The sequence below is a fragment of the Peromyscus eremicus genome, chromosome 13, assembly GCF_949786415.1.
Source record: "Peromyscus eremicus chromosome 13, PerEre_H2_v1, whole genome shotgun sequence".
In the NCBI taxonomy this organism is placed as follows: domain Eukaryota; kingdom Metazoa; phylum Chordata; class Mammalia; order Rodentia; family Cricetidae; genus Peromyscus; species Peromyscus eremicus.
The window spans coordinates 22,037,867-22,061,695 of record NC_081429.1 but is presented as its reverse complement, the minus strand read 5'-3'; the positions used below and the strand labels follow the sequence as shown (position 1 = coordinate 22,061,695).

The following is a 23,829-nucleotide window of genomic DNA, read 5'->3' as shown; positions in this document are numbered from 1 at the left end:
CGAAGGCAATAGACCTGCAGAATGAGGAAGTCAATGTTCTCTCTCTTGTGGCATTCAACAGCTGACAAATGAGTAATTCTCTGAGGAATTCTATGTAATGTTGGTCTCAATGCTGTCTTTTGAGATGTGAGGCAAGTCAGTTGTTTTGCAGAATTTCTGCCTTTTTTACTCATTGCTGCTGACTCAAGAGCAAAAATAATCTAACAGATGGGCATTTAAGGTGTCTGAGGAATCTGTATTTTCTCTCCAATTTTTTTTTCTGTTTTCCTGTTATCTTTGAGAACAATATTTAGGGTAATCTCCAGGGACAGAAATGTATTAAGGTCCACGATGATGCAGTATGTTACTAGAAGTAATTTTCTCTGAACTGACTTTTATCTTTCCCAGATAACTTCTCCTGTGATACCTTTGCCTCCCAGTTTCTTTGTGTCCAGTTTAATCTTTCCTGCTTCCTATGGGGTCATGAGTAAAGGGGGGAGTCTTGTACAAACTCTACTTTAAACCCTGGCTCTTGCTGCAGCATTGTGTCCTGGTATGAGCAGTGTTTGAGAATGGTTCTGAGCGTTACTATTGATGGAACTGTCAACACTGATAGAACAGAGTATGTGTTAAGTCCTTGGCATCTTGCCAATAACATCCCAAATGCAGACAAGGTTCTATTGCATATTCCCAGGCATTCACACCTTCATAAGGGTCTTGGTCATTTTAGTTCAGAGAATCCATAAGTTGATAGCTTTGGCTGCTCATCCATCATCTCATAGCCAGTGTGTAATGAAGTTCCTTGCACTTCCTGCTCACCATCCAGAGGGCTGTACTTGATGCCCCTTCATTTGGTAAGACAAACTGAAGGATCCTGTGTTCAGCATCTGAGCTATCAAGTGCTGCAGGAGTTGGTGTTTGAATGCACGGTCATTTCCACAGACTCAGTATGTGATTTCTCTGCTGCTCGTTGACTTTAAATTTATCAAATATTCTTTCTCAATTTTTTTTAGGGCTACCATCGACCCAATCATTATATCGCAACCCAAGGTAAGTTTATTTTGGCTCTTGTGCCTGTCTTTTGTTGCTTGCTAGTCTGAATCACTTCAGACTTATCACCCACACCCTCATGAAAGGTATATTTCACATGCAGTATATTGTGTTCCTAACCATTGACACATGTGCCCTTATTTTCCCAACAGAAGTTTTGGTGCTGTAGGCACTTATTTAGAACTTCATGTTGAGATCATTAAAAAATGTGCTCACTGACTCATTATTGAATTCAGTCTAAATGCTTTAGGAATTAGTCTTATATTTGCAAGAATATATTCTATATCCTCTGTATGGATATGGAGAGAGGTGGGGAAGAAGAATGCCCTTTAATAAGTATGTATTGACTCCTGTCTGTCCACAGAACTGTGGGAGTCTCTGCTGGGGAGTCACAGTTAATCCAGTAGCTAAGTTTAGGGGGCAGCTGTGAGGTGGCCTGCATGTATCTGGGTAGGCACGATGCACGGAACTCCAGTGAGAGGCACAGGTGAAGTGTTAACACAATTGGAAATGGGCGGGGCTGTTCTAATGAGATGGCTGCAGATCAGCAGGACTTGAGAATGATAAATGGTCCTGATTGAAGACCTGGTAGCAGGAAACTCACACTTCCAAGGCATAAGGCAAATCCTTTTCAGTAAGGGAAGTGAAAGAAAGATGGAGGAAATGCTCAAAAGGGTCGTCATGGCAATAGTCTTTATGTGATGGTCTCTGTAGCACGTGAGGGTGCTCATCTTTGAAGGGTGTATGGGTCATCCTAAATGGTAACTTAGTGAATAGATTTGAGATGAACTAAAGAGGTGCTAACACACAGAGAAGACCCAGCAAGGCTGAAGGACATGTATTTCTCCATTTTTTTTTAAGTTAATCATTGTTTCTAGTGATCTATTTGTCTTAGCTTTACAATATCACAAAAGACCTGAGACAATCAACCTATAAAGTAAACAGGTTCCTTTTGCTACATTAGGAGTTTTAGTCTATGATTAACTGTCCCCGTTGCTTAGGGTCTATGGCCACACAGTACGTCATTACAAGGGTACAGTGAAAGATGTTCCTCACCTCATGCTAGAGAAACAGAAAAGGAAAGGAGAGAAGGGCTTGGGTCCCAACATCCCTTGATGACCTATGACCTCACATGTTGTGATGCCTTCTAAAGCTTCCACCTACATCTTCCCCTAGTAGTACTAGGCTGGGAACTAAGGGTCTTTATTGGGGCATCTAAGGACCAAACTGGGAGAGCATTACATCCTAGGAAAAATGGCTGGGAAGTTACTTCTCTGTAGGTTCCAGACCCACAGATCAACTGAGCGTGAACTGAAAATATTTGGGGGAAATGTGCATTGTGGGTGTCCAGAGCTTTCTGCCTTGTCATTATTCCCCGAACAATGCAGTGTAGCAACTCTGTGCACAACCTTTGCACTGCGGCATCCTGAGTCTCATGGAGCTGGTTTAAAGCATTCAGAGGTTACGTGCAAATCACAGCACCTTTGGCTGTAAGAGACTTGGGTTTCTTTGGATGTTTGCAACCTGAAGAGTTCCTGCCCCAGCCCACCAGGGACAGCGAGGATGACCACACTTGAAATGTAGCTATCAAAAACACAAACAGGGAACCAGATTTACCTAGTCTTCAGACAAGCAGCTACATCTGGCTACTCCCTGTGGTGGTGCTGCTGCTGGCAGTGCTGTGGGTGAAAAGCTCTGAGTGGAGCCAAGATAAAGACTGTAGGGCCTTGTCCCTCCCTAATAGGAATGGCTTCATGAAGAGCCTGAATGGCCCCCAAAACACAGTCCATGCTATCATATCACAGCCAGGGACTGTGTCCAAGTCATGAGAACTTGCCCCTGCCCTGTCTCTAACTGCTGTTCCTTCTCTATGGCCTGTAGTTAGTAACAGCTCCTTCCAAGGTATCTTAACTAGTCAGATGCACACTCTTCTGTAGAGTGCCCACTGTGAAGCTGGCACAGGCTAGCCCTATACATGCATACTCTTCTGTAGAGTGCCCACTGTGAAGCTGGCACAGGCTAGCCCTATACATGCATACTCTTCTGTAGAATTCCCAGTGTAAAGCTAGCACAGGCTAGCTCTACATGATGGCTGCCAGGACCATCCAAAAGTACTGCCTTGTGCAGTCTCCCGCAGTCAGGCGAGAATAATTGATTCTTATCACCTTCTGGATCCTGCTGTCTCCAAACTAAACTCATCCGTGCTTTCAGGCACACACCGTTAGCTCTCTGACATGAATTCTGATGGCTTTCCGAATGTTCTGAAGCAGGTGTCACAGCGTCTGATTTAATAACATTGATGATTGTTGGAATTGGCCACTTCTTATAATGCCTGTGAAATTTTGGTTGTTAACTATCCAAAGTTTCCCTTAGGTTATCTATCCAGCAACTTGATTGGTACCTCATGTTTCCATAGATGGCATAAACATCATATAACTAAATCTCTTTGGAATTTTCAAGATTTCTGTGACTGAATAACCAGCTCTACACACTGTCCTTCAGAGCTTTTCTTGATTGATTTTTCTCCACACCCAAGGGAGATGTCTCTCTGAAGAAAATAATGCTAGCAAAACCACTTTGCACAGAATGAGTTTGAATGACACTTCCCTGCTTGGTAGCCTCCTCGGCCTTCAGACTGCCAGGTGGTAATGAGCAGAAGCATCCCGAGGTGGCTGAGACCTGGCAAGTGGAGGCCTGACCTTCATGGAGAAGGCCATGCCCAGTGCGCTGTGGGCAGACCATGGAGACCTTGCCTCACCGCAGAGTGCACTGCACAAGAGCGCCCCACACTGGTGGTTCCTGTGTCACTGCCAATGGGAGCCATATCTTCAGACTGGAATACTGGGATTAGAAAGCTAGATTTTCCTTACTTAATGTATGCCACAAGCATCGTGTTACTAGTGGCCACAGATGACCAGTAAGAAAGGTAGTTGGTGTCTGCTCACGGACCAACCAAAGCCACAAATACTCCTACATTCTAAGAAGCCAGTAAAGCAGGCAGCAAGGACTAATGAAAGACACAAGTTTTACATCCTTCCTTACTCTGTGTCCCTCAATATTTGGTACTAACATAATTCTGGAAGAAATTTACTCAAGCCTAGCCTGTTTTGTTTTAGGGGGTATTTGTTTATTTTTTTGTTTTTCAGTATGTTATTCCTGTCCACCCTGTGTTAATTATTTTCTGTCTGGAAGTCAATAGATGGATGGTCCAATAGGAGCATCGTCACATCTGAATGATACGTTCATACAGTTGTAACATGTAAGATTCACAACTAAGCAAATCAGAGGACCTTAGGAGAGGCAGCAGTATCTGTTGCTGCCCGCTTAGAGCCATGACAGAGGGATTTCAAACACCCAGCTCACAGCAGGGGGCGGAAGAGTGTGCCAGTGGCTAGGCTAGCTCAGAACCGATCATATTTCACAATCAAATTGCGACCCATGGAGTGGGCCTCAGGTGGGATGCAGCACATTAAGAACCACACTTCTTCTTCACCTGACTGGGAGAGCTCCCGCTGGCTTCCTGATGGGCAGCCAAGGGGGTCTGCACAAAACGCTTTTATTGTTTAGCTGCATTTTAAAAACTGACTTCAAGAGAGTCACGCTTTAGCCTATCGGAAAAAAATAGAGGTCCCGCCCCTATTGCTTTCTCCCAGAGTCCGTGGAAGAATCTAACAACCAGCTGGGAATCTAATCTGAGGGATATCCAGTGAATCTACGCACACTGAGTTCTTTAGTCCATTCACTTTATTCTTCTCGGTCAGTTCTATCTACACAGCTTCTTTTCTGTTCTCATATTTAGCTCCTGTCAGTCCCTCCTACTGTCCTCTCATATCTGTCTAGCTCTTTCCATCTTTCTTCTCCTCTTTGTTCCCCTCTCATATATATATATATATATATATATATATATATATATATGTATATCCATATCCATATCCATATCCATTCATTAACAACCTGTTAGTAAAAACTACAAAGTAAACTCTCAGGGACAAGTATTCTGATAAGAGTCACGCTTGGGGGCTGGAGAGATGGCTCAGTGGTTAAGAGCACCGTCTGCTCTTCAAGAGGTCCTGAGTTCAATTCCCAATAACCACATGGTGGCACACAACCACATGTAATGAGATCTGGTGCCCTCTTCTGGCCTGCAGGGACACATGCAGGCAGAATACTGTATACATAATAAATAAATAAATAAAAAGAGTCACGCTTGGCAAAGACTTGGTCAGCTTAATTGGTGATTGACAACAGCTGTAGGTTGTAAAAGTCCCAGCTATCTCTTAAAGGGATAGCTACAAAGGTTACAAGGAAAGAAATTAAACCAATGAGAGATTTAAGGAAAAGAGAGAGAATACATGTACTGTTTTATGTGATTAATAATATCCAGACATGGTTATTATAAGTTAACAGCCTTTTTCTGTTAGTTACCTGAATATCAGGACCTGTATATAATTAGTCTATTGAGCCTAAAATCTTGCGTTAAAAACTGGTGTAGAAATAAACACAAAGTGTTAATTGTTATTTGAATCAGAGTGGGGAGGTGCCGGTGGAGGAAGCTTAGGGCAACATGGGTGGTGTTGATCTCTTGAGGACTAAGATATATCAAGGCCAGACACCTGCACTATCACTTCTGATTCACTATAATTCTTCTGAAGGGTTTTGATCCAACAAGGATCAAATTGCACCTGCAATTCTGTACTGTGAAAGTTCTCCGAGGACACTTTGGCCAATTTGCCTTATCAGTGACTAAGGATAGAGAACAAGACCTCTAAGTGTCTACAGTCCACATGGAACAATAGACCTAGTATGAAGCATATTTTAGTATGTTTCTGTTCATAAAAATTGTATAGTTAAATAAGAAACCATCTTCTAGACTATCCACAGTTTTGTGTGCCCATCAGATTGAGATGTAATCATGAGATTACATGTACACATAACATGGAAATTCATGGTAAATGGAGAGAATCATAGCTGTTGTTACAGGTGCTAGACAAGGAAGCCAATCACAGGAAACAGAACAGACCCCCGAACTCCAGTACCTCACATGGTGAGGATTAAATTCATCCATGTAAATGGTATATACATATGGAGAGCTGCTGGTAGCAAAAGACCACAGAAGTATACAGCAGGTGACAACCAGCGTTCACAAGGTCAACCTATCAGAACCAAGGGTTCTGTTAGAGGAAATCATCATACAAGGCGTTATGGAATTACTGCCTTTTGAATGAATCGGCTGTTTCTTGTTGTAAGACAGCTTCTGTTTCTCTGCACCCCGCCCCCCAGCACCAATGTGCCTCACTCTTCACCTCTAGCTTCTCTGTTCCTGTTGGTCTTGTTTTCCCTGAGTGGTTCCTATGCACTCAGCCAGTTGCAGAGCATGTTATGGATTCATTTGTTAGGTCCTGTTTTAGACTTGTTTAAAAACATCGCCCAGTAAAGTGGAGCACGCTTCAGCTTCCAACACTAAAGAGACTGAGGCTTTGAAAAAGAAAATTTGGTGGGATTTCCCCACAAACAGTGATCATCACACTAAGGATTCCAAGCACATCTCTGGGAGGCATGCTACACCATGCACTTGTTTCTGGCTTTCTCAGAATGCACAGTTGCAGTGACAGTTTATCCATAAAATTCCTTTTAACAACCCAAGTTTATATCCGAAGTTATTGGCCTAATTGACCAATGGTCAGATTGATAGACATCTCTCGGGCCTGTATTCCTAATAAACTTGCTCTGAGAACACTTAAAGACATGTTCAGACTAAAAAGAAATGTAGTAAGCAGAGGGATGAGATCTCAGCCACCTATGTTCTTATGGGACAGAAGTGTGTCCCTAAACAATGGAGCTTAAGCTTAATTCACACAGAATAATGTAAAGATGGCTGACAATCATACGTAAATGCTCCTTATTTGTATTTTTTAATTTTCTTTTTACTTCATTTTGATATATTTATGGAATATAGTGTTTCGATCTACATACTCATTGTACAGTAATCATACCAGGGTAATTAGTCTGTCCATCATCCCAGGTGTGTATCATCCTTTTGTGGGAAGGACATTGAAGATCTTATCCTATAGCTATTTGGAGCACACAATCCATGTTCATTACAGCATCACTCATAATGGCCAAGATAGGGAACCAGTGTGTCTATTGAGGAACGGATGGATTTTTGAAACTATGGTATTTTAAATCAGCCAGAAACAAAGAGATGAACATTACATGATCTCTCTTACACACTAAAGTTGAAACTGTCACACCAAAAGCTTTTTACATCTTTAAGAGGAATTTAGGTTTATACCTCATTTGAAGTTAAAAAGAAAGACACCTAGTACAAAGTTTTAGAATTAGTTAAAAAAAACTTTTTAATTTCCCAGTCTATCCTCTTTGATTTGGGGGGGGGGGGTTAGTACAAAGAGTTGGAACTTGAGAAAGAAATGTATTTAAGTGACCTTTGTCCCTATATGTGGACCTGAATCATCTATACAGAAGTAGCTATCAACTGTGTGGACAGCTGAGGGGGAAATCAATACCATGTGACAGACTTACTCTAAGGACATTTTGTTCAACAGGGGATTAAATACATAGATGCTTGAGGTCACCTCTTCTTTTCAGGTTCATCCCTTTGAAAGTAAAGAGTTATAACTTCATTTCCATATACGTTTCCTGGTACCTGCTTTCCTGGGTCTCAACACCATGGACCCTTGGCAAAGCCAAGCCATTCCTTTAAATGCCAGGCCATTCAAAGCTCAACAACCCACTTTGTTCCTCTACCAAACACTGGGCTGAGCACAGGGTCACAAAGTCACCAGTCACCTCAGCATGGCAGTGTGGAGTTTGTCTTGGGTAGCATGATGGCTACTTTGTGGGCTTGCTATACAGTCTAGGACTTCTTTAGACAGTTTATCTGTCCTGTTTGGTGGGTTAAAAAAATGAGTGCCAATTCAGTTTCCTCTGTCTCTTGACTTATCTAAAATGCACTGCTGGAAATTTCCTGACGCTGGTCCCTACCCTGCCATAGAACATTTGAGAGTACCTGCCCTCAGCTATGTCTAGGGAGCCAATTTATCTCTGTTTTATTCATTTATTAGATTGAGTCTCTTTTTTGTTAAATAAAAGAGGATCCCACTTGTGTACTGAGGAAGGCTTAATTAAAGAGGATGGGAGCTAATGAAAGCCTTTATTCCTTTGGCAGTCGCCCCTGAAGCATGGGAATGCAGCAGGGCTTTCTCTCCGCTGTTCTCTGTGACAGAAGGCAGCCAGGTCCTTCGGGCTGCCAAACCACTCCATGCAGAGAGCTGCCGTTATTCCCTTTCTCTCCCTGCTCCCCTCCATGCAGTCTGCACAAACACCTCGTCTCAGTTTCTGAGCGTTCTCTTTGGAGACCAACACTAAGGAAGGCCCTGGGCCACAGCCAGTGGGAGGCTCTTGTGTTGTGGACATGGGTCCACGTTCGTTCCTCCCTTCTGTGGCTTAAGCACTTGGTCCTGTGGCTCCTCCCAGCTCCCCCTGCACAGGGCATGTAGCCTATGCCAGGGATCGGGGACCGAAAGTCCCAGCAGAAGCCATGACTGGCTCAGTCCTGGAGACAGATCGCTGCGATCCGCCACACACCACCCCTTAGATTCTCAGCTGTGTTACAGTTGTTCGTCGGGGGCCTAATCTGTATGAAGATCTGCTTCGTCTGCCTCCGCCTTCCATATCAAGCTCTGCGGAAACCTCTGCACTCCCAGTCACAGGGGTACCACTGCAAGCTGAAAGGGTTGGTTCAGCTGCTCTGGAGGCATGATTCTGGAACAATGCTGAGTGCAGTCCATAGAGAATGAACCCAAGTAACAATCCCATCGAGATGGGGTTCCCAGAGATGCTCTGAGACATTGCAACGCTACGTCAGCCGTTCTCCGTCATTGATTTCACTAACTATACTTTGCTTACACAGCATGATCGCAATCAGATCTTTGAATGTTGGCCGGAACCTTCCTTCTGTATGCAGACATGCTTTGTATCAGGAAGTGGTCCAAAACACCCTCTACCCGAGAATCCTTAAAGGACAGTGGTTACTATGTGATTACTAAGTGGTTACTATATGGTTACTACGTGGTTAGTATATGGTTACTATATTGTAGTGGGTAGCTGTTCCAGCTTTGAATAAACCCACCTTAATACTTCCACCAATACTATATGGTTACTATATGGTTACTATAGAGTTAGAGTGTGCAGCTTGGAAACCAGCTTTGCTGGCAGCCTCTCAGTCAACATTAGCTCCCGCTCTACTTGTTACCAATCCCGACACACATCTCTCAGTGGCAGAGATAAGCCAGGCTTTGTCCTAAACACAGTGCATACCCACAGGATACTCCCAGACTATCATGAAAGCAGTCCATTCTGTCGGGGCTTCCTTCCTGTACCAAAGAGAATCACCTGAGCTCCACCTACATCCCCCCCCCCATACTCCCTTCAAAGTATGAAGGGTGTCATCACCATGAACTTTTGAGCAAAGGTAAATTTGGGTTAAATAGGCAATTAACGTCATCAAAAACCGGAAGCAGCATTTTCTCACCTTGAAAAAAATAATTTGAAACCCTGCCCATGCCCACAGTCTCACACACAAACACATACATATAGTGTGCACATACAAACACAACCAAAAGAATCTTCCGTGCCCGCCACGAGAAAGCATGTTTAGACCTCAAAGATATTATTTCATTTTCTTGTGTAAAGATGTTGGGGTTCTGGGTAGGCAAAGAAAGGTAGTATTCAGAAATTCAGTTTACATTCTTAAAAAATCCTTCATCCTGGGCTGGAGAGATGGCTCAGAGGTTAAGAGCACTGACCGCTCTTCCGAAGGTCCTGAGTTCAATTCCCAGCAACCACATGGTGGCTCACAACCATCTGTAATGAGATCTGGTGCCCTCTTCTGGTGTTCAGGCATGCATGCAGGCAGAACACTGAATACATAATAAATAAATAAATCTTTAAAGAAAATCGTTTATTCATCTTTTTTTAATTTTTACTGGAACTTAAGATGTAGTTAATAATATTATAGAAGTTCCTAAACTTTATTCTAGTAAAAATAAATTCAAGAAAAACAAAACCAATGAAAGTATAAAAACATAGGAAAGAAGAAAGGAACTATAATAATAGCTAATTGTAGAGAGGTAAACTAATACCTAATGTCAGACAATAGTAGTTTTTAAAATGGGAAAGGAAAGACTAGAAATAATCTGTCTTAGGACTTCTAAGGAAGACCATGGTGATCAGTTGAATGTATCTTTAGTAAGAGAAATATGGGCCTTGTGGGGTGGCTCAGTAGGTTGAGTGCTGGCCTTACAAGCAGGAGGACATGAATTCAGACCCCCAAAATGCACATAAAAAGGCACGCATGGAGGCATGTGCTTGCGGTCCCAGCAGTGGCTGTACGGAAGGCAGACACAGGCAATCCCAACCAGCCTAGCCTACAGGGTGAACGTCCAGGCCAGTAAAAGGCCTTGTCTCAAACAAAAGATAGAGGGCGCCTGAAGATGTCTGTGCTTGTCCTCTGACCTACACACACACACACACACACACACACACACACACACACATGTCAGGCCCACAGGTATCCACAAACCCCACACAAACATATATACATACACACCTGTCAAAAAGACTAATATGCACTGTGTAATTCTTCAGACTTTTGTATATTAAAGTATTTCCTTGTTTTTAATTGTTTTTAATTGAAAAAATTAAGGGAGTTAAAACTGAGTTATTAACCTAAATAAGAGTTGAGGGGTTATAACTGAAATCACGGACAGAAGTTTCTGAGAATATATGCATATATGTATATATGTATGTATGTATGTATGTATGGGCAGATGGCTTATACATTTATAACTTACTCCTAATTAAATCCAACTTAGCCTTTCACTGTTGAGTTAGAGGTTCATATGTTTGTGTGGCACCCAGAAACAAATACTCCTGAAACTGCTAAGAGAAAAGCATGAATCATTTCATTTCATATTTCAGCCTGAAAGGGGGGGGGGGTGTGGGCGAAATGGACAATCGGCATGCAGCCACTGTGGTGTAGAGGGAAAAAATGACTGGGCGGTACGGCAGGAGATGTGGGCCAAGCCTCGGGTCTGAGAGTAACACACAGGCAAGCGTCTGGAGAAGTACAGACAGCAACCCCGTCCCTGTTAGTCAGAGTAAGCCATGGGCAGGGAAACATCCTGCAGGAATGCGGGGAACAGCCATTGTGTGGAAACCGTGGGGATTTATAAAGTCAAACACTGTCTAACCTCACTGTAGTCACAGCTTCTGACAACACTTCTAAAAGAAGTTACGTTTTATTATGGCTCTGATGCCAAGTTCCTCCTCTTGTACACTCACCAATTAAGATTCCAGGGGACTGGTGAAAAATAACCCCATAATTCTAGACAGGAAGGGGTTTTTGCTTCAGTGCTGTGCTTCAGAATCAATATTTCGTCATGCAACCATGTCCATTTTCAAACTCGGGTTCAGTCAAATACTCCCCAGTTCCCTCCATCACAGAATAACTCAGCGCGCTGGCCCTTGTACATGATGGACTTCCTTGTTTCTTTTAGTCATTTTCTCTCAATAGTCTTTGAGTTTGGAAAATGAGCAGATCATACCCCACATACCCGTCATCTCGGTTCCGCTTTTTTTTCTCCTACAGCTGAAACCAAAGATTATTCATAAATTCCACATTTTGCCATAGGTAGCCTCGGGGGAGGGCAAATGCATCTATCAAATAAGTGAAGTTAAGGATTATTAATGCAAAAGCCAGCTGTGTTCCACGTCAACATTACCACTTCGGTCTGTAAGGCACAGTGGCACATTTTACCTTTTACGTTTGGCTTCCGCAAAAATGAAAAGCTACTAAATATGAAATTATGAGTCTGAGTGTTGTGGCAGCATCGTGCTGAAAAATCACATAAAGTTTTGCAATAAAAACTCACTCAGAAGCAACCGAAGGGATGTCTAATTCTCTGACTGTTGAATAGCCGACTTTATAATACCTATTTTAGTTTATTGCCAACGGCAACAGTACGAATAATGGATCAAAAATTTAGGGCCCCTTTTATGTATGTAGCAGGAGCTTCACAATTAATGCATAAATCTCAGGCTTGGCTCTTTTTCATATCCATGCTGCCCCTTACGTGGTCTTCTGTGCTGACGGAATGAACCTGTACCCAAAGAGCCCACCAAAACCTTGGGTAAGCCAGTGCCAGCCAAGTACCCTGGACTCTCTATAGCTTTGCCACCTCAGGGTCCCTCTCCCTCCCTCTGCCTCTGTACACCCATCAGCAATCAATCATGATATGGGATACCCCCTAGCTGGATATCTCCACCCACTCAAAGGGTCTTAGTGTATCATAGTATTTTCAAACCCTGCCCCTCTCTGTTTTTATAAATAACACTTCCTCTTTTTTAAAATTACCTCTTTGAGAGAGAGAGAAAAGAGAGAGATGCCCCATGGGGGCCAGAAGGCAAGTTTTGGAGGTCTGCTTTCTCTGACAAACATGTCTCCTTTGTTGTGTGTCCTGTGCTGCCTTCTCCGGCCTAGCTAGCTGGCCAGCGAGCGTCTGGCTAGTTCTCCTGTCTCCACTCTCCCCTGTCTCTTCCTAGGAGTGCGGCTGGGATTACAGATGTGCACCACTGGGCTCCGAGGATTGAACTCAGGTTGTCTGTCTGGAGTGGCAAGCACTTTTTACACACTGAGCCACCTCCCAGTTCCAGACTTCTCCTTCTCTGAATAACTGTGGCACACGGTGCTTCTCTTGTTAGTCACTGTTCGTGTTCTCGTTGTCCCTGTATCTTTTGAGCCAATTTCCCCTGTCTAGCCTAGACGCTGACATGTTCTGAAATATGCAAGAAGCTCAGATGATCCTCGGACTTAGTGCCATCTCTACGCCTCTCAGCCTACTGTGCCAGCTCCTCCCATCCTCTCTTTTCTACGGTTGCTGACACCTGGTCACAGTGACGACTGAGCCACATCAGATCAGTAGGAACCTCCACAGTGCCGTTTCTACCCTAGATCTACTCAGACCATCAACCACATCCTTTCCCGTTCTCTCTCTCTCTGCCTCACTCAGGCATAGGATCCATCAGGAGAGTTGTGTCTTCCCATGTGTGTCTTTAATATCTGTCTTCTCCCCATAAACCCACAATTCTTCCAAAAAGCCCATCTCTTCACACGAGGGCCCCTGTGTGTCCCCTTCCTCTCTCAGATGGTAACAAGTCACAGCTACAGGACAGGCCACCTTGGCCAGGACCTGCTACCCAGCCTTAACCCTCAGTCTTCTTCATCAGAGTCATGTATAAGGCTCAGCAAGTCTTCAGTGGCATATCCTTGCTTGTGCACCAATGTGATATCCTTCCACTCGCTTCATCCACAATTTAATCCATTTATATTGTCTGGTCTCCAGACATCTTTCTTGCATCCCCAAAAGAAAGTTTGAAAAAATTATGTGGCTTTCTTTCGGAATTTTGAGTTTATATCTAAAACTAAGGACATGCAAGATGGCTCATTGGGTAAAAGCATTCAGCCTTAAACCTGAAAACCTGAGTTCCATCCCCAGTATGCACATGATAGAAGGAGAAAACCAACTCTCATAAGCTGTCTTCTGACCTCCATATGCGAGCTGTGACTTATGCATGAATGCACACACACACACACACACACACACACACACACGCATATGCATACATAAAAATAATTTAAAACATAAATCTTTTCTCTAGCATGTGATTTTATCAATTGTAGACAGGTAATATTATATATCTTCCCAGATAAAATGAGGATCTCTATAACTACAATGAGTATTTTTGTGATATGTGTTAGATATATGTTAACTGTCTTACACAGATCACAGCAAACCAAATCTCCAAATCTAAAAACACATGAAATCCTATCCCTGCATTTAATGGAAGGAAATGAGGCACCCTGGAAGACATTCTGGTTCCATTTAAAAGAAAATAATTGCAGCTTCTAGCACTTTCGGAGTGCCGAACTCAGGGCATCCCACAGTGAACCAAAATACCAAGTTTGACCCTCACAGCAAGGTCTCTGGGAAGGCAGGGAGCCCTGTCTTTCTAGGGTCAATATTCCAACTGTATTTTGTTTCCACTCCTGTAGTTTTTACTCCCGGGCAATGCCCACAATCCCATCAAGATGAGCAGAGGTCTTGTTTAGTGCAAGAGAGGCAATTAGGCATGCAGGCTTCTTGGGGAGGTCGCTTTCTGAAGAGTCCACATAGACATTAAGCACCAGGGAAATAATACTAGAAAAGCCATTCATAGTGCCTTTGGAAGGTCCCTGTGTCTCCGAGGCTCTGCATATCTCATTTTGAAGTTGTCCTGCACCCGCTGTGAGAGAGCATGTGCTGAGAATGATCTCTTCCTTAGACAGTGACAGGCCTCTGGAAAGTGGGGGAGGTACTGGCACTGCTCACCCTTGCCCTCTGGTGTCACTAGGAGGATCCCAGACAAAATACTGAGCTTCCAAAACCAGGCTGAGGCTGAGCCTGTGTTGTGGGGGCCAGTACACAGACCCATAGACCGTTCACAGAAGAAAACTTCCAAGGAAACCACACTGTCCCCATGAGGGGCATTAAGTGTTGTGTTAGTTAAGGGCTTGGAACAGTGGCCCAGGGAAGAAGTGGTTTCTAGCCTACTGAATTGAAACAGGTATGAAATATGAACTCTGAATGGCACACAGGGAAGGGCCCACCAAGAGGTCTGTGGGGAAGAACACGTTTGGCATTGTGCTCCATACCTACTAGGAAAGAGCAAACAGGAGATTAGATTAGCAGGGTCAAGTTGGCTGGTTTTCATGGGTGTGTGTGTGTGTGTGTGTGTGTGTGTGTGTAGGGAGATGGCGAAGGGACAGGGAGGGGGCTGGGGGTGTAAGCCACTTGGGCATTTTACATGTGAAGGCTGCTGCCATCAGACGTAGGTAGGTGTCACTGAAGGGAGGGAGACAGGAAGCCTGTGCTCTGGCAAAAACTCTGGGTGGCTCCAAAGAGCTGGGGGCTGGCAGAGAAACTCCGGAGCTTGCAGTGCTCATGAAGATGAATGTTATTCTGTCTCAACAGGAGGCCAGCCAACACATTAAAGGAGAAAACCGACCTGATGTTGAACCACTTTGCAAAGGGCTTTTCTGTGGGGGCAGCATGGGTTTATCTGGTGTCTTCCTCTTGTGACTATAGGGTATACACCTGTCTGCTGGAAGCTTGCTAAGTTATTCTCTTGGAGGACCTGGGATGGAATAGAGTCAGGCTACCCTTCAGCCTCTTAATTCTAGTACTTGTGTGGCTGAGCAAGGAGGATGATGAGTTGGAGGCCAGCTGCCATTGAGACCCGCCCTGTCTTGGGAAGGAAAGAATATAAGAAGGCGGGGAGGGAGGGAGGGAGGGAGGGAGAGGGAGGGAAAGACAACTCCATGGCTCACTCACTGCGTGATCCAGCCACTTACTGTGCTTCTCAGAGCCTGTCTGTGATCCCACGGCAGGGGCAAGGACAGTAGGTCTGGTTTCATAGGACGGTGAATTTTAAGTTTAATGAGATAATACACTTCAAGTACTTCAAACCGTGCCTGGGAAGTAAAAACTCCCTCAAAAGATGTTAAATTTCATTCTGTGTATCCTGGAGCAGCACTGGTATTTATACCTTGCTTTTAAAAAGCTCAAATAAGCCACTGTGAGTGTTCAGAGGACCTTGACTTCTCAGCAGCTTTAGTTAACAGGAAAACATGCTGTATAGAAATTCAGATGTGAAAGGAACGTGGTGTATGTTGCCTACCCGGGTTTGAAATTATACTTTGTAATATCCCTCACCTCCTGTGAACTAGAGAACTCATCTTACACAATAGAGTCCATCCTTGAGCGTCTTTCACTTGGATTTTTTTATTGTATTCCAACTTTCTTCCTGTGTCCTCATTCTCTGCAAGGCTGGGGGGGGGGGGGCGGCGAGCGGCCCCTCCACTCATTTCCTTCTCAGTGCGTGCCAACCAATGTGAAGGAAATGGAAGGTATTACTGAGTTGGTGTTGTTGAAACGTCTATACCTTACCCTTTCAAATGACATAGAGTCTCACAGGAGGACGCCTGCTGAGCCTCACCTTCTGTCCCGTTGTGCGAACATCTGTAAATATTCTGCCACAGGAAATCACAGTGGCTTCCACTCAGCCAGAAGCCGTGTAAGCCCTGTACAGAGCCGCAGGTCACACTGGTTCAGCATCTGAAAAAGAGAGCTTGAACCCTTTCTTTGCCTACTGTTGTGGACTCCTTCTCCACAGACAAGCAGTTCCCTGTGCCCTTAGAGAAATTCCCAGTGACCCTAGAGACAGGGTTCCTCTCAGCAGTAGACTCAGAGCTCAGTGGAGAGTGACTGGCAAGTAGGAATTTTCTTCGACTACCAGGGTCATGGGCTGAGCTAAGCTGGGAAGCAAAACTTTGGGCAGGGAAACTTGGAACCATGGTCTGCTTAGAAGTCAGAAGCAACCATTGCACATCAGTGGCCCAGGGCGGTACCTGAGGACTGAGTGATCAGCCCACTCACTGGGTTTGAAATAAGCCCCCTAAAGGAAGACCCCTTTCCAGCACTAGAAGAGGTGAAGACCATGGGTCCTTAAGCTTCTGTGGATGCTCATAGAAACGTAAGTTGAGAAGGGAGTCAAAACCAGGACTGATCGCTAGTATTCCTCATGTGCACACAGCCTTATGAACACACTCACACTGCTGGGTGACGGGCGTTCTATAAGGAAGCACACTAAAGCCAGATGTCATGTTCTCTCCAGAGGAGATGTCATTAAATAATCACAGGTATTAGTTGCTGCGAAGGACTAAGCAAAGAGCACTTTGAAAAGCACAACAAAGGGTCATGGTCTCAAATATGCCTGGGAAATCTCCTGCGGACATAGATAGGAAAGCTTGAAGATGCCGGAAGCCTTGACTCATCCACCGTAATTATGGTTATCAGAACTATTTCTCCACGCTTTGGTATGTGGCACAGACCTGTGTGCCTGATGAGGCCACCACCCTGTTTCAGGGCTTTCTTCACATTGGGAAGACTTTGCCTATGGCACATACATTGGGGTAGACGCGATGCAGAATTTTCCTACTGAATAAGTAACAAGCTGTTAAGTACACAATGAAAGCGAGGGGATGGGTGATTGATAGAAGCTGATGTCTCCCTGTCCCTCCTGTAGCCTGAGATTAAAGTCACTGAAATCTCCAGCCTCTGCAGCAGGAGAATGGCACGAACATGCCCAAGGAATGGCTGAGATGGCTCTCGTAGCTTCACAGGGGGCGGCATGTGTGTCCCCATCCCCAAAGGGATTAGACACAGACATAGGGCAACTGAGTCCGCTTTGGCAGGAGCGTAGGGCCGTGTTCTCTGAAGAGCATGGGAGGGGATGATAGTATGTGTGCCAGAGGCAAGGGAAATGAGCTGGACGGATGGAACAAGAGGTTCTACACCATAACCATTGCTAACCGATCCAGAGGAGTGGGGTGACTGAGGGGACCCTCAGTGTGCTGCTGTTGCTGCATCCAGACATGCACATAGAGATGAACGTTAACAAAGACACCCTTTTCCCCTGTTGCCTGTTGCTTATAAAATGTTTGAATTTCAAGGGTCCTCAAAATCACCTTGAAGGGTGTTGGCGTAGTCACCTAAAGAAGGCAGTGTTGAGGCTCACAGTAACCAAGTAATGTATCCCAGGTCACACACCTCAAATTCAAACACCTGCAGAGTCAGTAACCTGCCAGTGTCAAGATGCTACAGTACAAGAGGATGGTGGTTCTAACTGTCTGAGCATTTGTGGGGTTTTCCATAGAGGATGTGCCTTCCCAAGCCTTTAAACTTGTATTTCTCTCATCTCCTTGCATTTTTTTTCTTGTCTTCAGTACACTGCCACTTTTATAGTCTCAAGTATGCACGGGCTTGAGGCACTTGGGGTATTATTCTTTCAAGCTCTGGTGGACGGTGCCACACTCGTGCATGTACAGGCAACACTAATTGGACTCAATGAGTTATTTTTTAAAAAATAAGTGAAGAAGAGGAATAGGACATGGAGGTGGGAGGGAACCTTTGGAGGGGGCCAAGGAGAATTGGGCAGGGTGGATATTACCAAAGTATATTATACGCATGTAAAAAAAATAAAAGTTTGAATTAATAGAACATTTAAATTCCAGCTTTCTGCACTGGTGATATCAGCACTGGCATTTTGTAACACATATCCCACCCTCATGGTTTTTTTGTTTTGTTTTGGTTTGTGATGGTTTTTTGTTTGTTTGTTTATTTTTCTGCCAAGCCACAGGAAAGAGTTCTGAATGCTCAGATCTCAAGGGATAAGGTAACGGGGTAATGCGCCTGGCCACCTTCTGCCGGGAAGCTCCACGTTCGGCGGCAAGCACCGCAGCTGCTTTACACTCTTAGCTCCTCTCTCAGTTTAGAAAGTCATGTGCAGAGAGAACAGGGATTCATTTGACTGATGGCACCGAAGAAGAAAAAATATTAGAAACAAGAAAAGGCCATCTTTCCTACAGAGGTTCATTTCACTCTCTGTGCCACTGCCCTGGGATAGCTGCCAGTTGTTAGCAGCAAGAGTAATGTTAGCCATTTTTTTAAATTCCACTCTTGAGGATTACGGAGATAAATAACTAAACGATGGAGAAATCACTTTCTTTCACGGTAGTAGTTTAAGAGGAGTAAAGAGAACTCAAAATGCAGATAATATTGGAAGACATGAATTTCCAATCATTGGCTATTGCTCTAGGTGCAGTTTTAGGAGTTCTTTTCTGCGTGGCTACTGCAGAGAGGCATCCAGCTAAAAGCAAAGGGTCTGTGTCTGGAGATGCACAGACTCCCTTGAAGTCCCAGCAATTCTCCGATGCAAAATGATGTCTCTGTTCTGTTTCGCTGCAGGACCCATGCAGGAAACCATCTATGATTTCTGGAGGATGGTGTGGCACGAGAACACTGCCAGCATCATCATGGTGACCAACCTCGTGGAAGTTGGAAGGGTAAGCTGGCCCAACCGCGGCAAACGCCCTTTGGTTCCCTGCTGGGTTAGTGATAGAGAAACATGACCCATGCTCTTGAAGTGTGACATATACTCCCAAAGAAAACTTAACTACCCAGCTTCTCCTGTTGCTTACCACAATGGCTTATACATTTTCAGTAAGCACAGCCTGAATGGCCTGCATTTGTTGCAATAACAACAGACAGGGAATGCACTCAAGATTTAAAAGCTGTCGTTACCTGGCTATATTGAGCACACAGAAATACCTCTAAGCATTAATGCTGGTTGTTGGGTGTCGAAACCCTATGGGTGCTACCATAGACATGACATCATTCTGTAAGGCAGGGGAATTGGCTCTAAAATCAGTGTGCATTGCTGGGATCTGTCTGTGGGCTAGAAACCCAGCATGTTGTCATGCTTCGATGTGCCTTGGTGTCCTAACCTATGAAATGGGAACCATAATCTGCCCTAAAGTTCTTGTATTCCTATCTCTAGTGAGTGTTTATGAGTTTTCATCTTGTTTAACCAGGAAGCTGATGAGCAGTGGTAATCTTAGCAATGGCATGTTATCAGATTACCTCCAGAGCACACATTTTAAATGAGTAAATATATATGGTACAATTGCTTTATAATGGGTTCAATTCCATGGTGCCGCTCAGCCCATTACTTCTTAGAGAATCTGGTATTTATACCCAGCAAAGGCAGTCTCGTAGTTGTCCTAGAACTGAATTATTGAAACAAGAACCTTAAAGGGGAGGTGGTTCTTAAGGTTTCTAGAAGGTATCAGAAGGCACAAACAAATATAACAATTGTCTCAGAAGAAGATCTCAGTAAGTGGAATATACTGAAAATTCTTGAAAAGATGACAGACTAGATAACCTGACCTTCAACAAACATCTTGAAATTCTAGATAAATCGTGCTTATTTTTAAAAGTTCATATGCATCGTATGAGTATGTAAATAGACTTGCTTAAAATATGTAACTTAGCACTCAAGAAAGTCTAACTACCACAGACCTGAAGTATACTGTGGGCTGGAGATTGGGAAGGTTGAACATTGTAATATGCCATACACTAAGGACCAGAGACTGGAAAGATTGGACATTGTAATGTACCATACACTGAGGGCTGGAAACTGGAAAGACTGGACATTGTAATGTACCATACACTGAGGGCTGGAGACTGGAAAGATTGGACATTGAAATGTGCCCAGAAACAGGCAGGGGAGTTCTGTGTCCATCTTGGTGAAAAGTAGGATGATTTTGAAGCCATAAAGATCAAGAGATAACATCTGGGGACCATCAGTGTTAACATAAAATCCAAACCCATGGAGGTGGAGGGTCGGAAAAAGACAAAGTCAGGGAGGAAGTGGGAAAGAGGGGAGAGAAGGAAACATCCACCTGCCCTGAGAACATGACGGGGACATTACTCCATCTTCACCTCAGATCCCGGGAAAGAGCCCCTGCCAAACTCATGGGTCAAGATGAGACCTAATGTAAGGTCAAAAACAGTGTCACAGAGAGTCGCCCCTCCATGTCAGTGGGTTCCAGGGCCATGAATTCAGTCCACAGTAGGTTCCTACCATCCACCAAAACAACAAAGAGAGCATTTGTTTTCAACATGTACAGACTTATTATCATTCCCTAAACAATATAGTAAAACAAGTGTTGACAGAGGAGGTACACTGTGTTGGGTATCACAAGCCATCTAGAGATGATGTAACTCGTGTGTACAGGAGGATGTTGCCTAAGTTGCATGCAAATGCTCTAGCAGTTTACATAAAAAGGAGTCCCCAGGGGAAGCCTAGAACCAATTCCCCATTGGTATTGAGGGAAGAGTGTATAAACTCACAGGAAATGAATAAAAAAGTTCCTGGATGCTCTTAATTTAAAAGAAAGATGAGACATCTAATTCAAGAAAGTGGACGGAGTAAAACCAAAGAAAATTAAGAAAAGTAGAGAAGAAATTTATTAAATCATGGTAATGAAGATTAGCAAATACAAACCTAGTTACATGAGCTAGACAAACCTTTGGCAATGGATCAGAAATAAAAGGAAGAAAATAGATATCACCAATGTTAGAAAGAGGATTGTACCTTTATGATAAGAGAATAAATTGATAAATTTGGTAATTTGTAGAAAAAAACGTATTCTCTAAGACCAGTTCCAAAATAAAATGAAATTCTGACAAGACAATTATTTTAAAATTGTCCAAAAGTCAACCATGAAAATGTACTAGACACTAATGTGTTTTTTGGTACTCAGTACTCAAATTTTGTATTATTTAATTTTATAAGTTATAAAATACAAATACCTTTTATATGTTTTATAAAAATGATTCTAAGGAAATAGAAAAGGAAAAAAATTGCTTTTCTATCTTACTTTATGAGGATGGGACAACCTTGAAATCCATCCCAAAGACCATAAGAGAAGAGAAAATTATAGGTGTCACAAATTGACAGGAAGAAATAAATGGGCCAGTATGTCAAAACAGAAGGCCCAGATGTTGACTGCAGCCCTAAGTGGAAAGATATATAATTAGTGAGCTTTTCAATCAAGCCAGCTGGGACATTTGCTTACCCATGTGGACCAAAAAAAAGAAAAAAGATCTCTTCCTCATGGAATGCCCCCAAACAAGCAAAAACTAAAGACCTACATATCACAAATAGAGCTTTAAAACTTGTAGAAAATAATACAGGAAAAATATTTAAGACTTTGGGTTTTTTTAAGACTGTTTTAAAGACAACAAAAGCTTGGGAAAGATTGGAATTTTTGAAAATTTAAGCGTGTGAAGTTTTCTGTACCGCATAAAATCTTTCAAAGCAATATTTTCTGTACTGAAGGTAGAAAACGCATTTCTTTTCTTTCAATTCTGCCTCTTCTGGGAGCTGGTGGGAGCGCAGGTGAGCTGGCCTGGAGCCTGGTCCAGCAGGTGCTGGTCATGTGGGCAGCCTAGAGGGGGTCTCTCCTACCATGAGGAGCGGGATATAATGGTGCCTTTGCTTCCAGCCCGTCAGACAGCCATAACAGATACCTTGGGCTGAGAGGCATAAACCACAGCCATTTATTTTCTTAATGTGGCTGCTGAGTCCACATCAAGGTCAACCGATCCAGGGTCTGGAGAGGGCTCCTCCTGGCTTTCGTATGGTTACCTTCTCACCTGGACTTCAGGTCGCATGGCGGATAGAGTCAGCTCTCTAGGTCTTTCCTTATACAGATTCTAATCTTGTTGGATCAGAGCCCCACCCTTTTAACCACATTTATCCTTGCTCTTTCCTTTCCAGACATAGCCGTCATGGGTCATGGGTGGTCAGGTTTCAGCATTTGAATTTGGGGATATAAAATATTCGATCCATGACCACCTACTTTGGGGAGCTCTGGCATAGATTATGTGAGAATTTCTCCATGTCCTGGAGAGAAGTTTTTATCCATTATGAAGACTCAGTAAATATTAGGTATTATTTTCAATGTTTTCAAACCTCAGATCAGCAGTGATACATATAATGACCCTGATTTTCCTAGATATTATGGGGTTGGGGGATGGCACCAGAATTCATTCTCATTTAAGGGATGAGAGTGGATGGCCTCCCGGACAGTGTCAAAGAGCAATTGAGTACGCCTTTGAACTCTTCTGTGACAGAGCAGAGGATTCTCTCGGTCTTTTGTTCCTCCTGAGGAACTGCACACTCATCCCAGTGTCTGGACTGACCCCACAAATACTTGCAGAAACAATGTCCACATCCCCAAGTGAGGCCTGTGGATGTAGTGGTCCAGGCTCCACGGGCTTTTTCAAGAGCTACATTGCTGCCCCAGATTGTAAGTATTGGGTTTCCTGAAGTAAATTATTTTGAAAAGTGAACAATCTGTAAAATAACAATGTCCACTAGCGTTTAGGATGAAGTGTGTATGTGTGTTATTTTTTTTTCCTTAGTTGAAATTCCTAAGTGTTCTCTCTCCAGACTCAGTAGCCTTAAAAGGAGAAAGTCTTGACACATGATAAATTCCTTCACTTTAAGGAAGGGTAGAGAAGGTGTGGTCTCTGATGTAAAAAGACAGGAGAAGACTGAACTGTTCATTACTACAGTCAAGGGAGCCATAAAGGCTGGAGAGAGCCCTCCACAGTTAGAAGCACTGACTGCTTTTGCAGGGGACTAGGGTTCAATTCCAACCACTCATGCAACAGCTCACAACCATCCGTAATCCTAGTTCCAGAGGATCTGACACTGTCTTCCAGAATCCTCCAGCACCAAGGCATACACTCAGGCAGGACATCCGTAAACATTTTTTTTTTAACGAACTAGTAATAATGTGCAAAAGACTATGGGTACATTTTGCTGGTAGTCAGGTTTCATTTCAAGTGGTGTGGCTCTGCAAATGTAACAACTGAAAATGCCTCGTGGTGGCGGTCAGTGTTTCTTCTTCCCATCAGCCCCTTGGACCTGCCCTGTAAGGGGTGGTCACTGGTTTTTATGACAGTGGCTTTGACAAATCAGTATGGAAACTCCAGGCAGTAGGATGTAGAAGGGGGGGGGGCAAGGAGGGCATTAGGTTTCTGGTTTATTTGTGAATCTATATCCATAGGCTTACCAGAGATAAAAAAAAAAAAAAAAAAAAAAAAAAATGCTTGAGTTTTGTTTTCAGCAAATCCTAAACTCTCACCAGGTTGGTGGGGAAGGTAGGGGTGAGCTCAGAAGAGGCCTCTAGTCCCTTCATGGGGTTGTCTTCAATTAGTAGTGACATTAATGGCATCTGTTCTTGAATATCTACCATGGGTTTGGAAG

The 23,829-nt window shown here is 43.6% G+C and overlaps 1 protein-coding gene across 2 annotated transcripts in view; it reads left to right on the top strand.

Moving 5' to 3' along the window:
• The window catches only part of Ptprm (protein tyrosine phosphatase receptor type M), a 713,675-nt gene that overhangs the window by 636,697 nt on the left and 53,149 nt on the right, over positions 1–23,829 (top strand). For both annotated transcript variants that reach the window (XM_059277901.1, XM_059277900.1), the window contains exons 20-21: positions 993–1,029; positions 18,954–19,051. In XM_059277901.1, the coding sequence (XP_059133884.1) occupies positions 993–1,029; positions 18,954–19,051 (135 nt within the window). The remainder of the gene's footprint in view (positions 1–992; positions 1,030–18,953; positions 19,052–23,829) is intronic.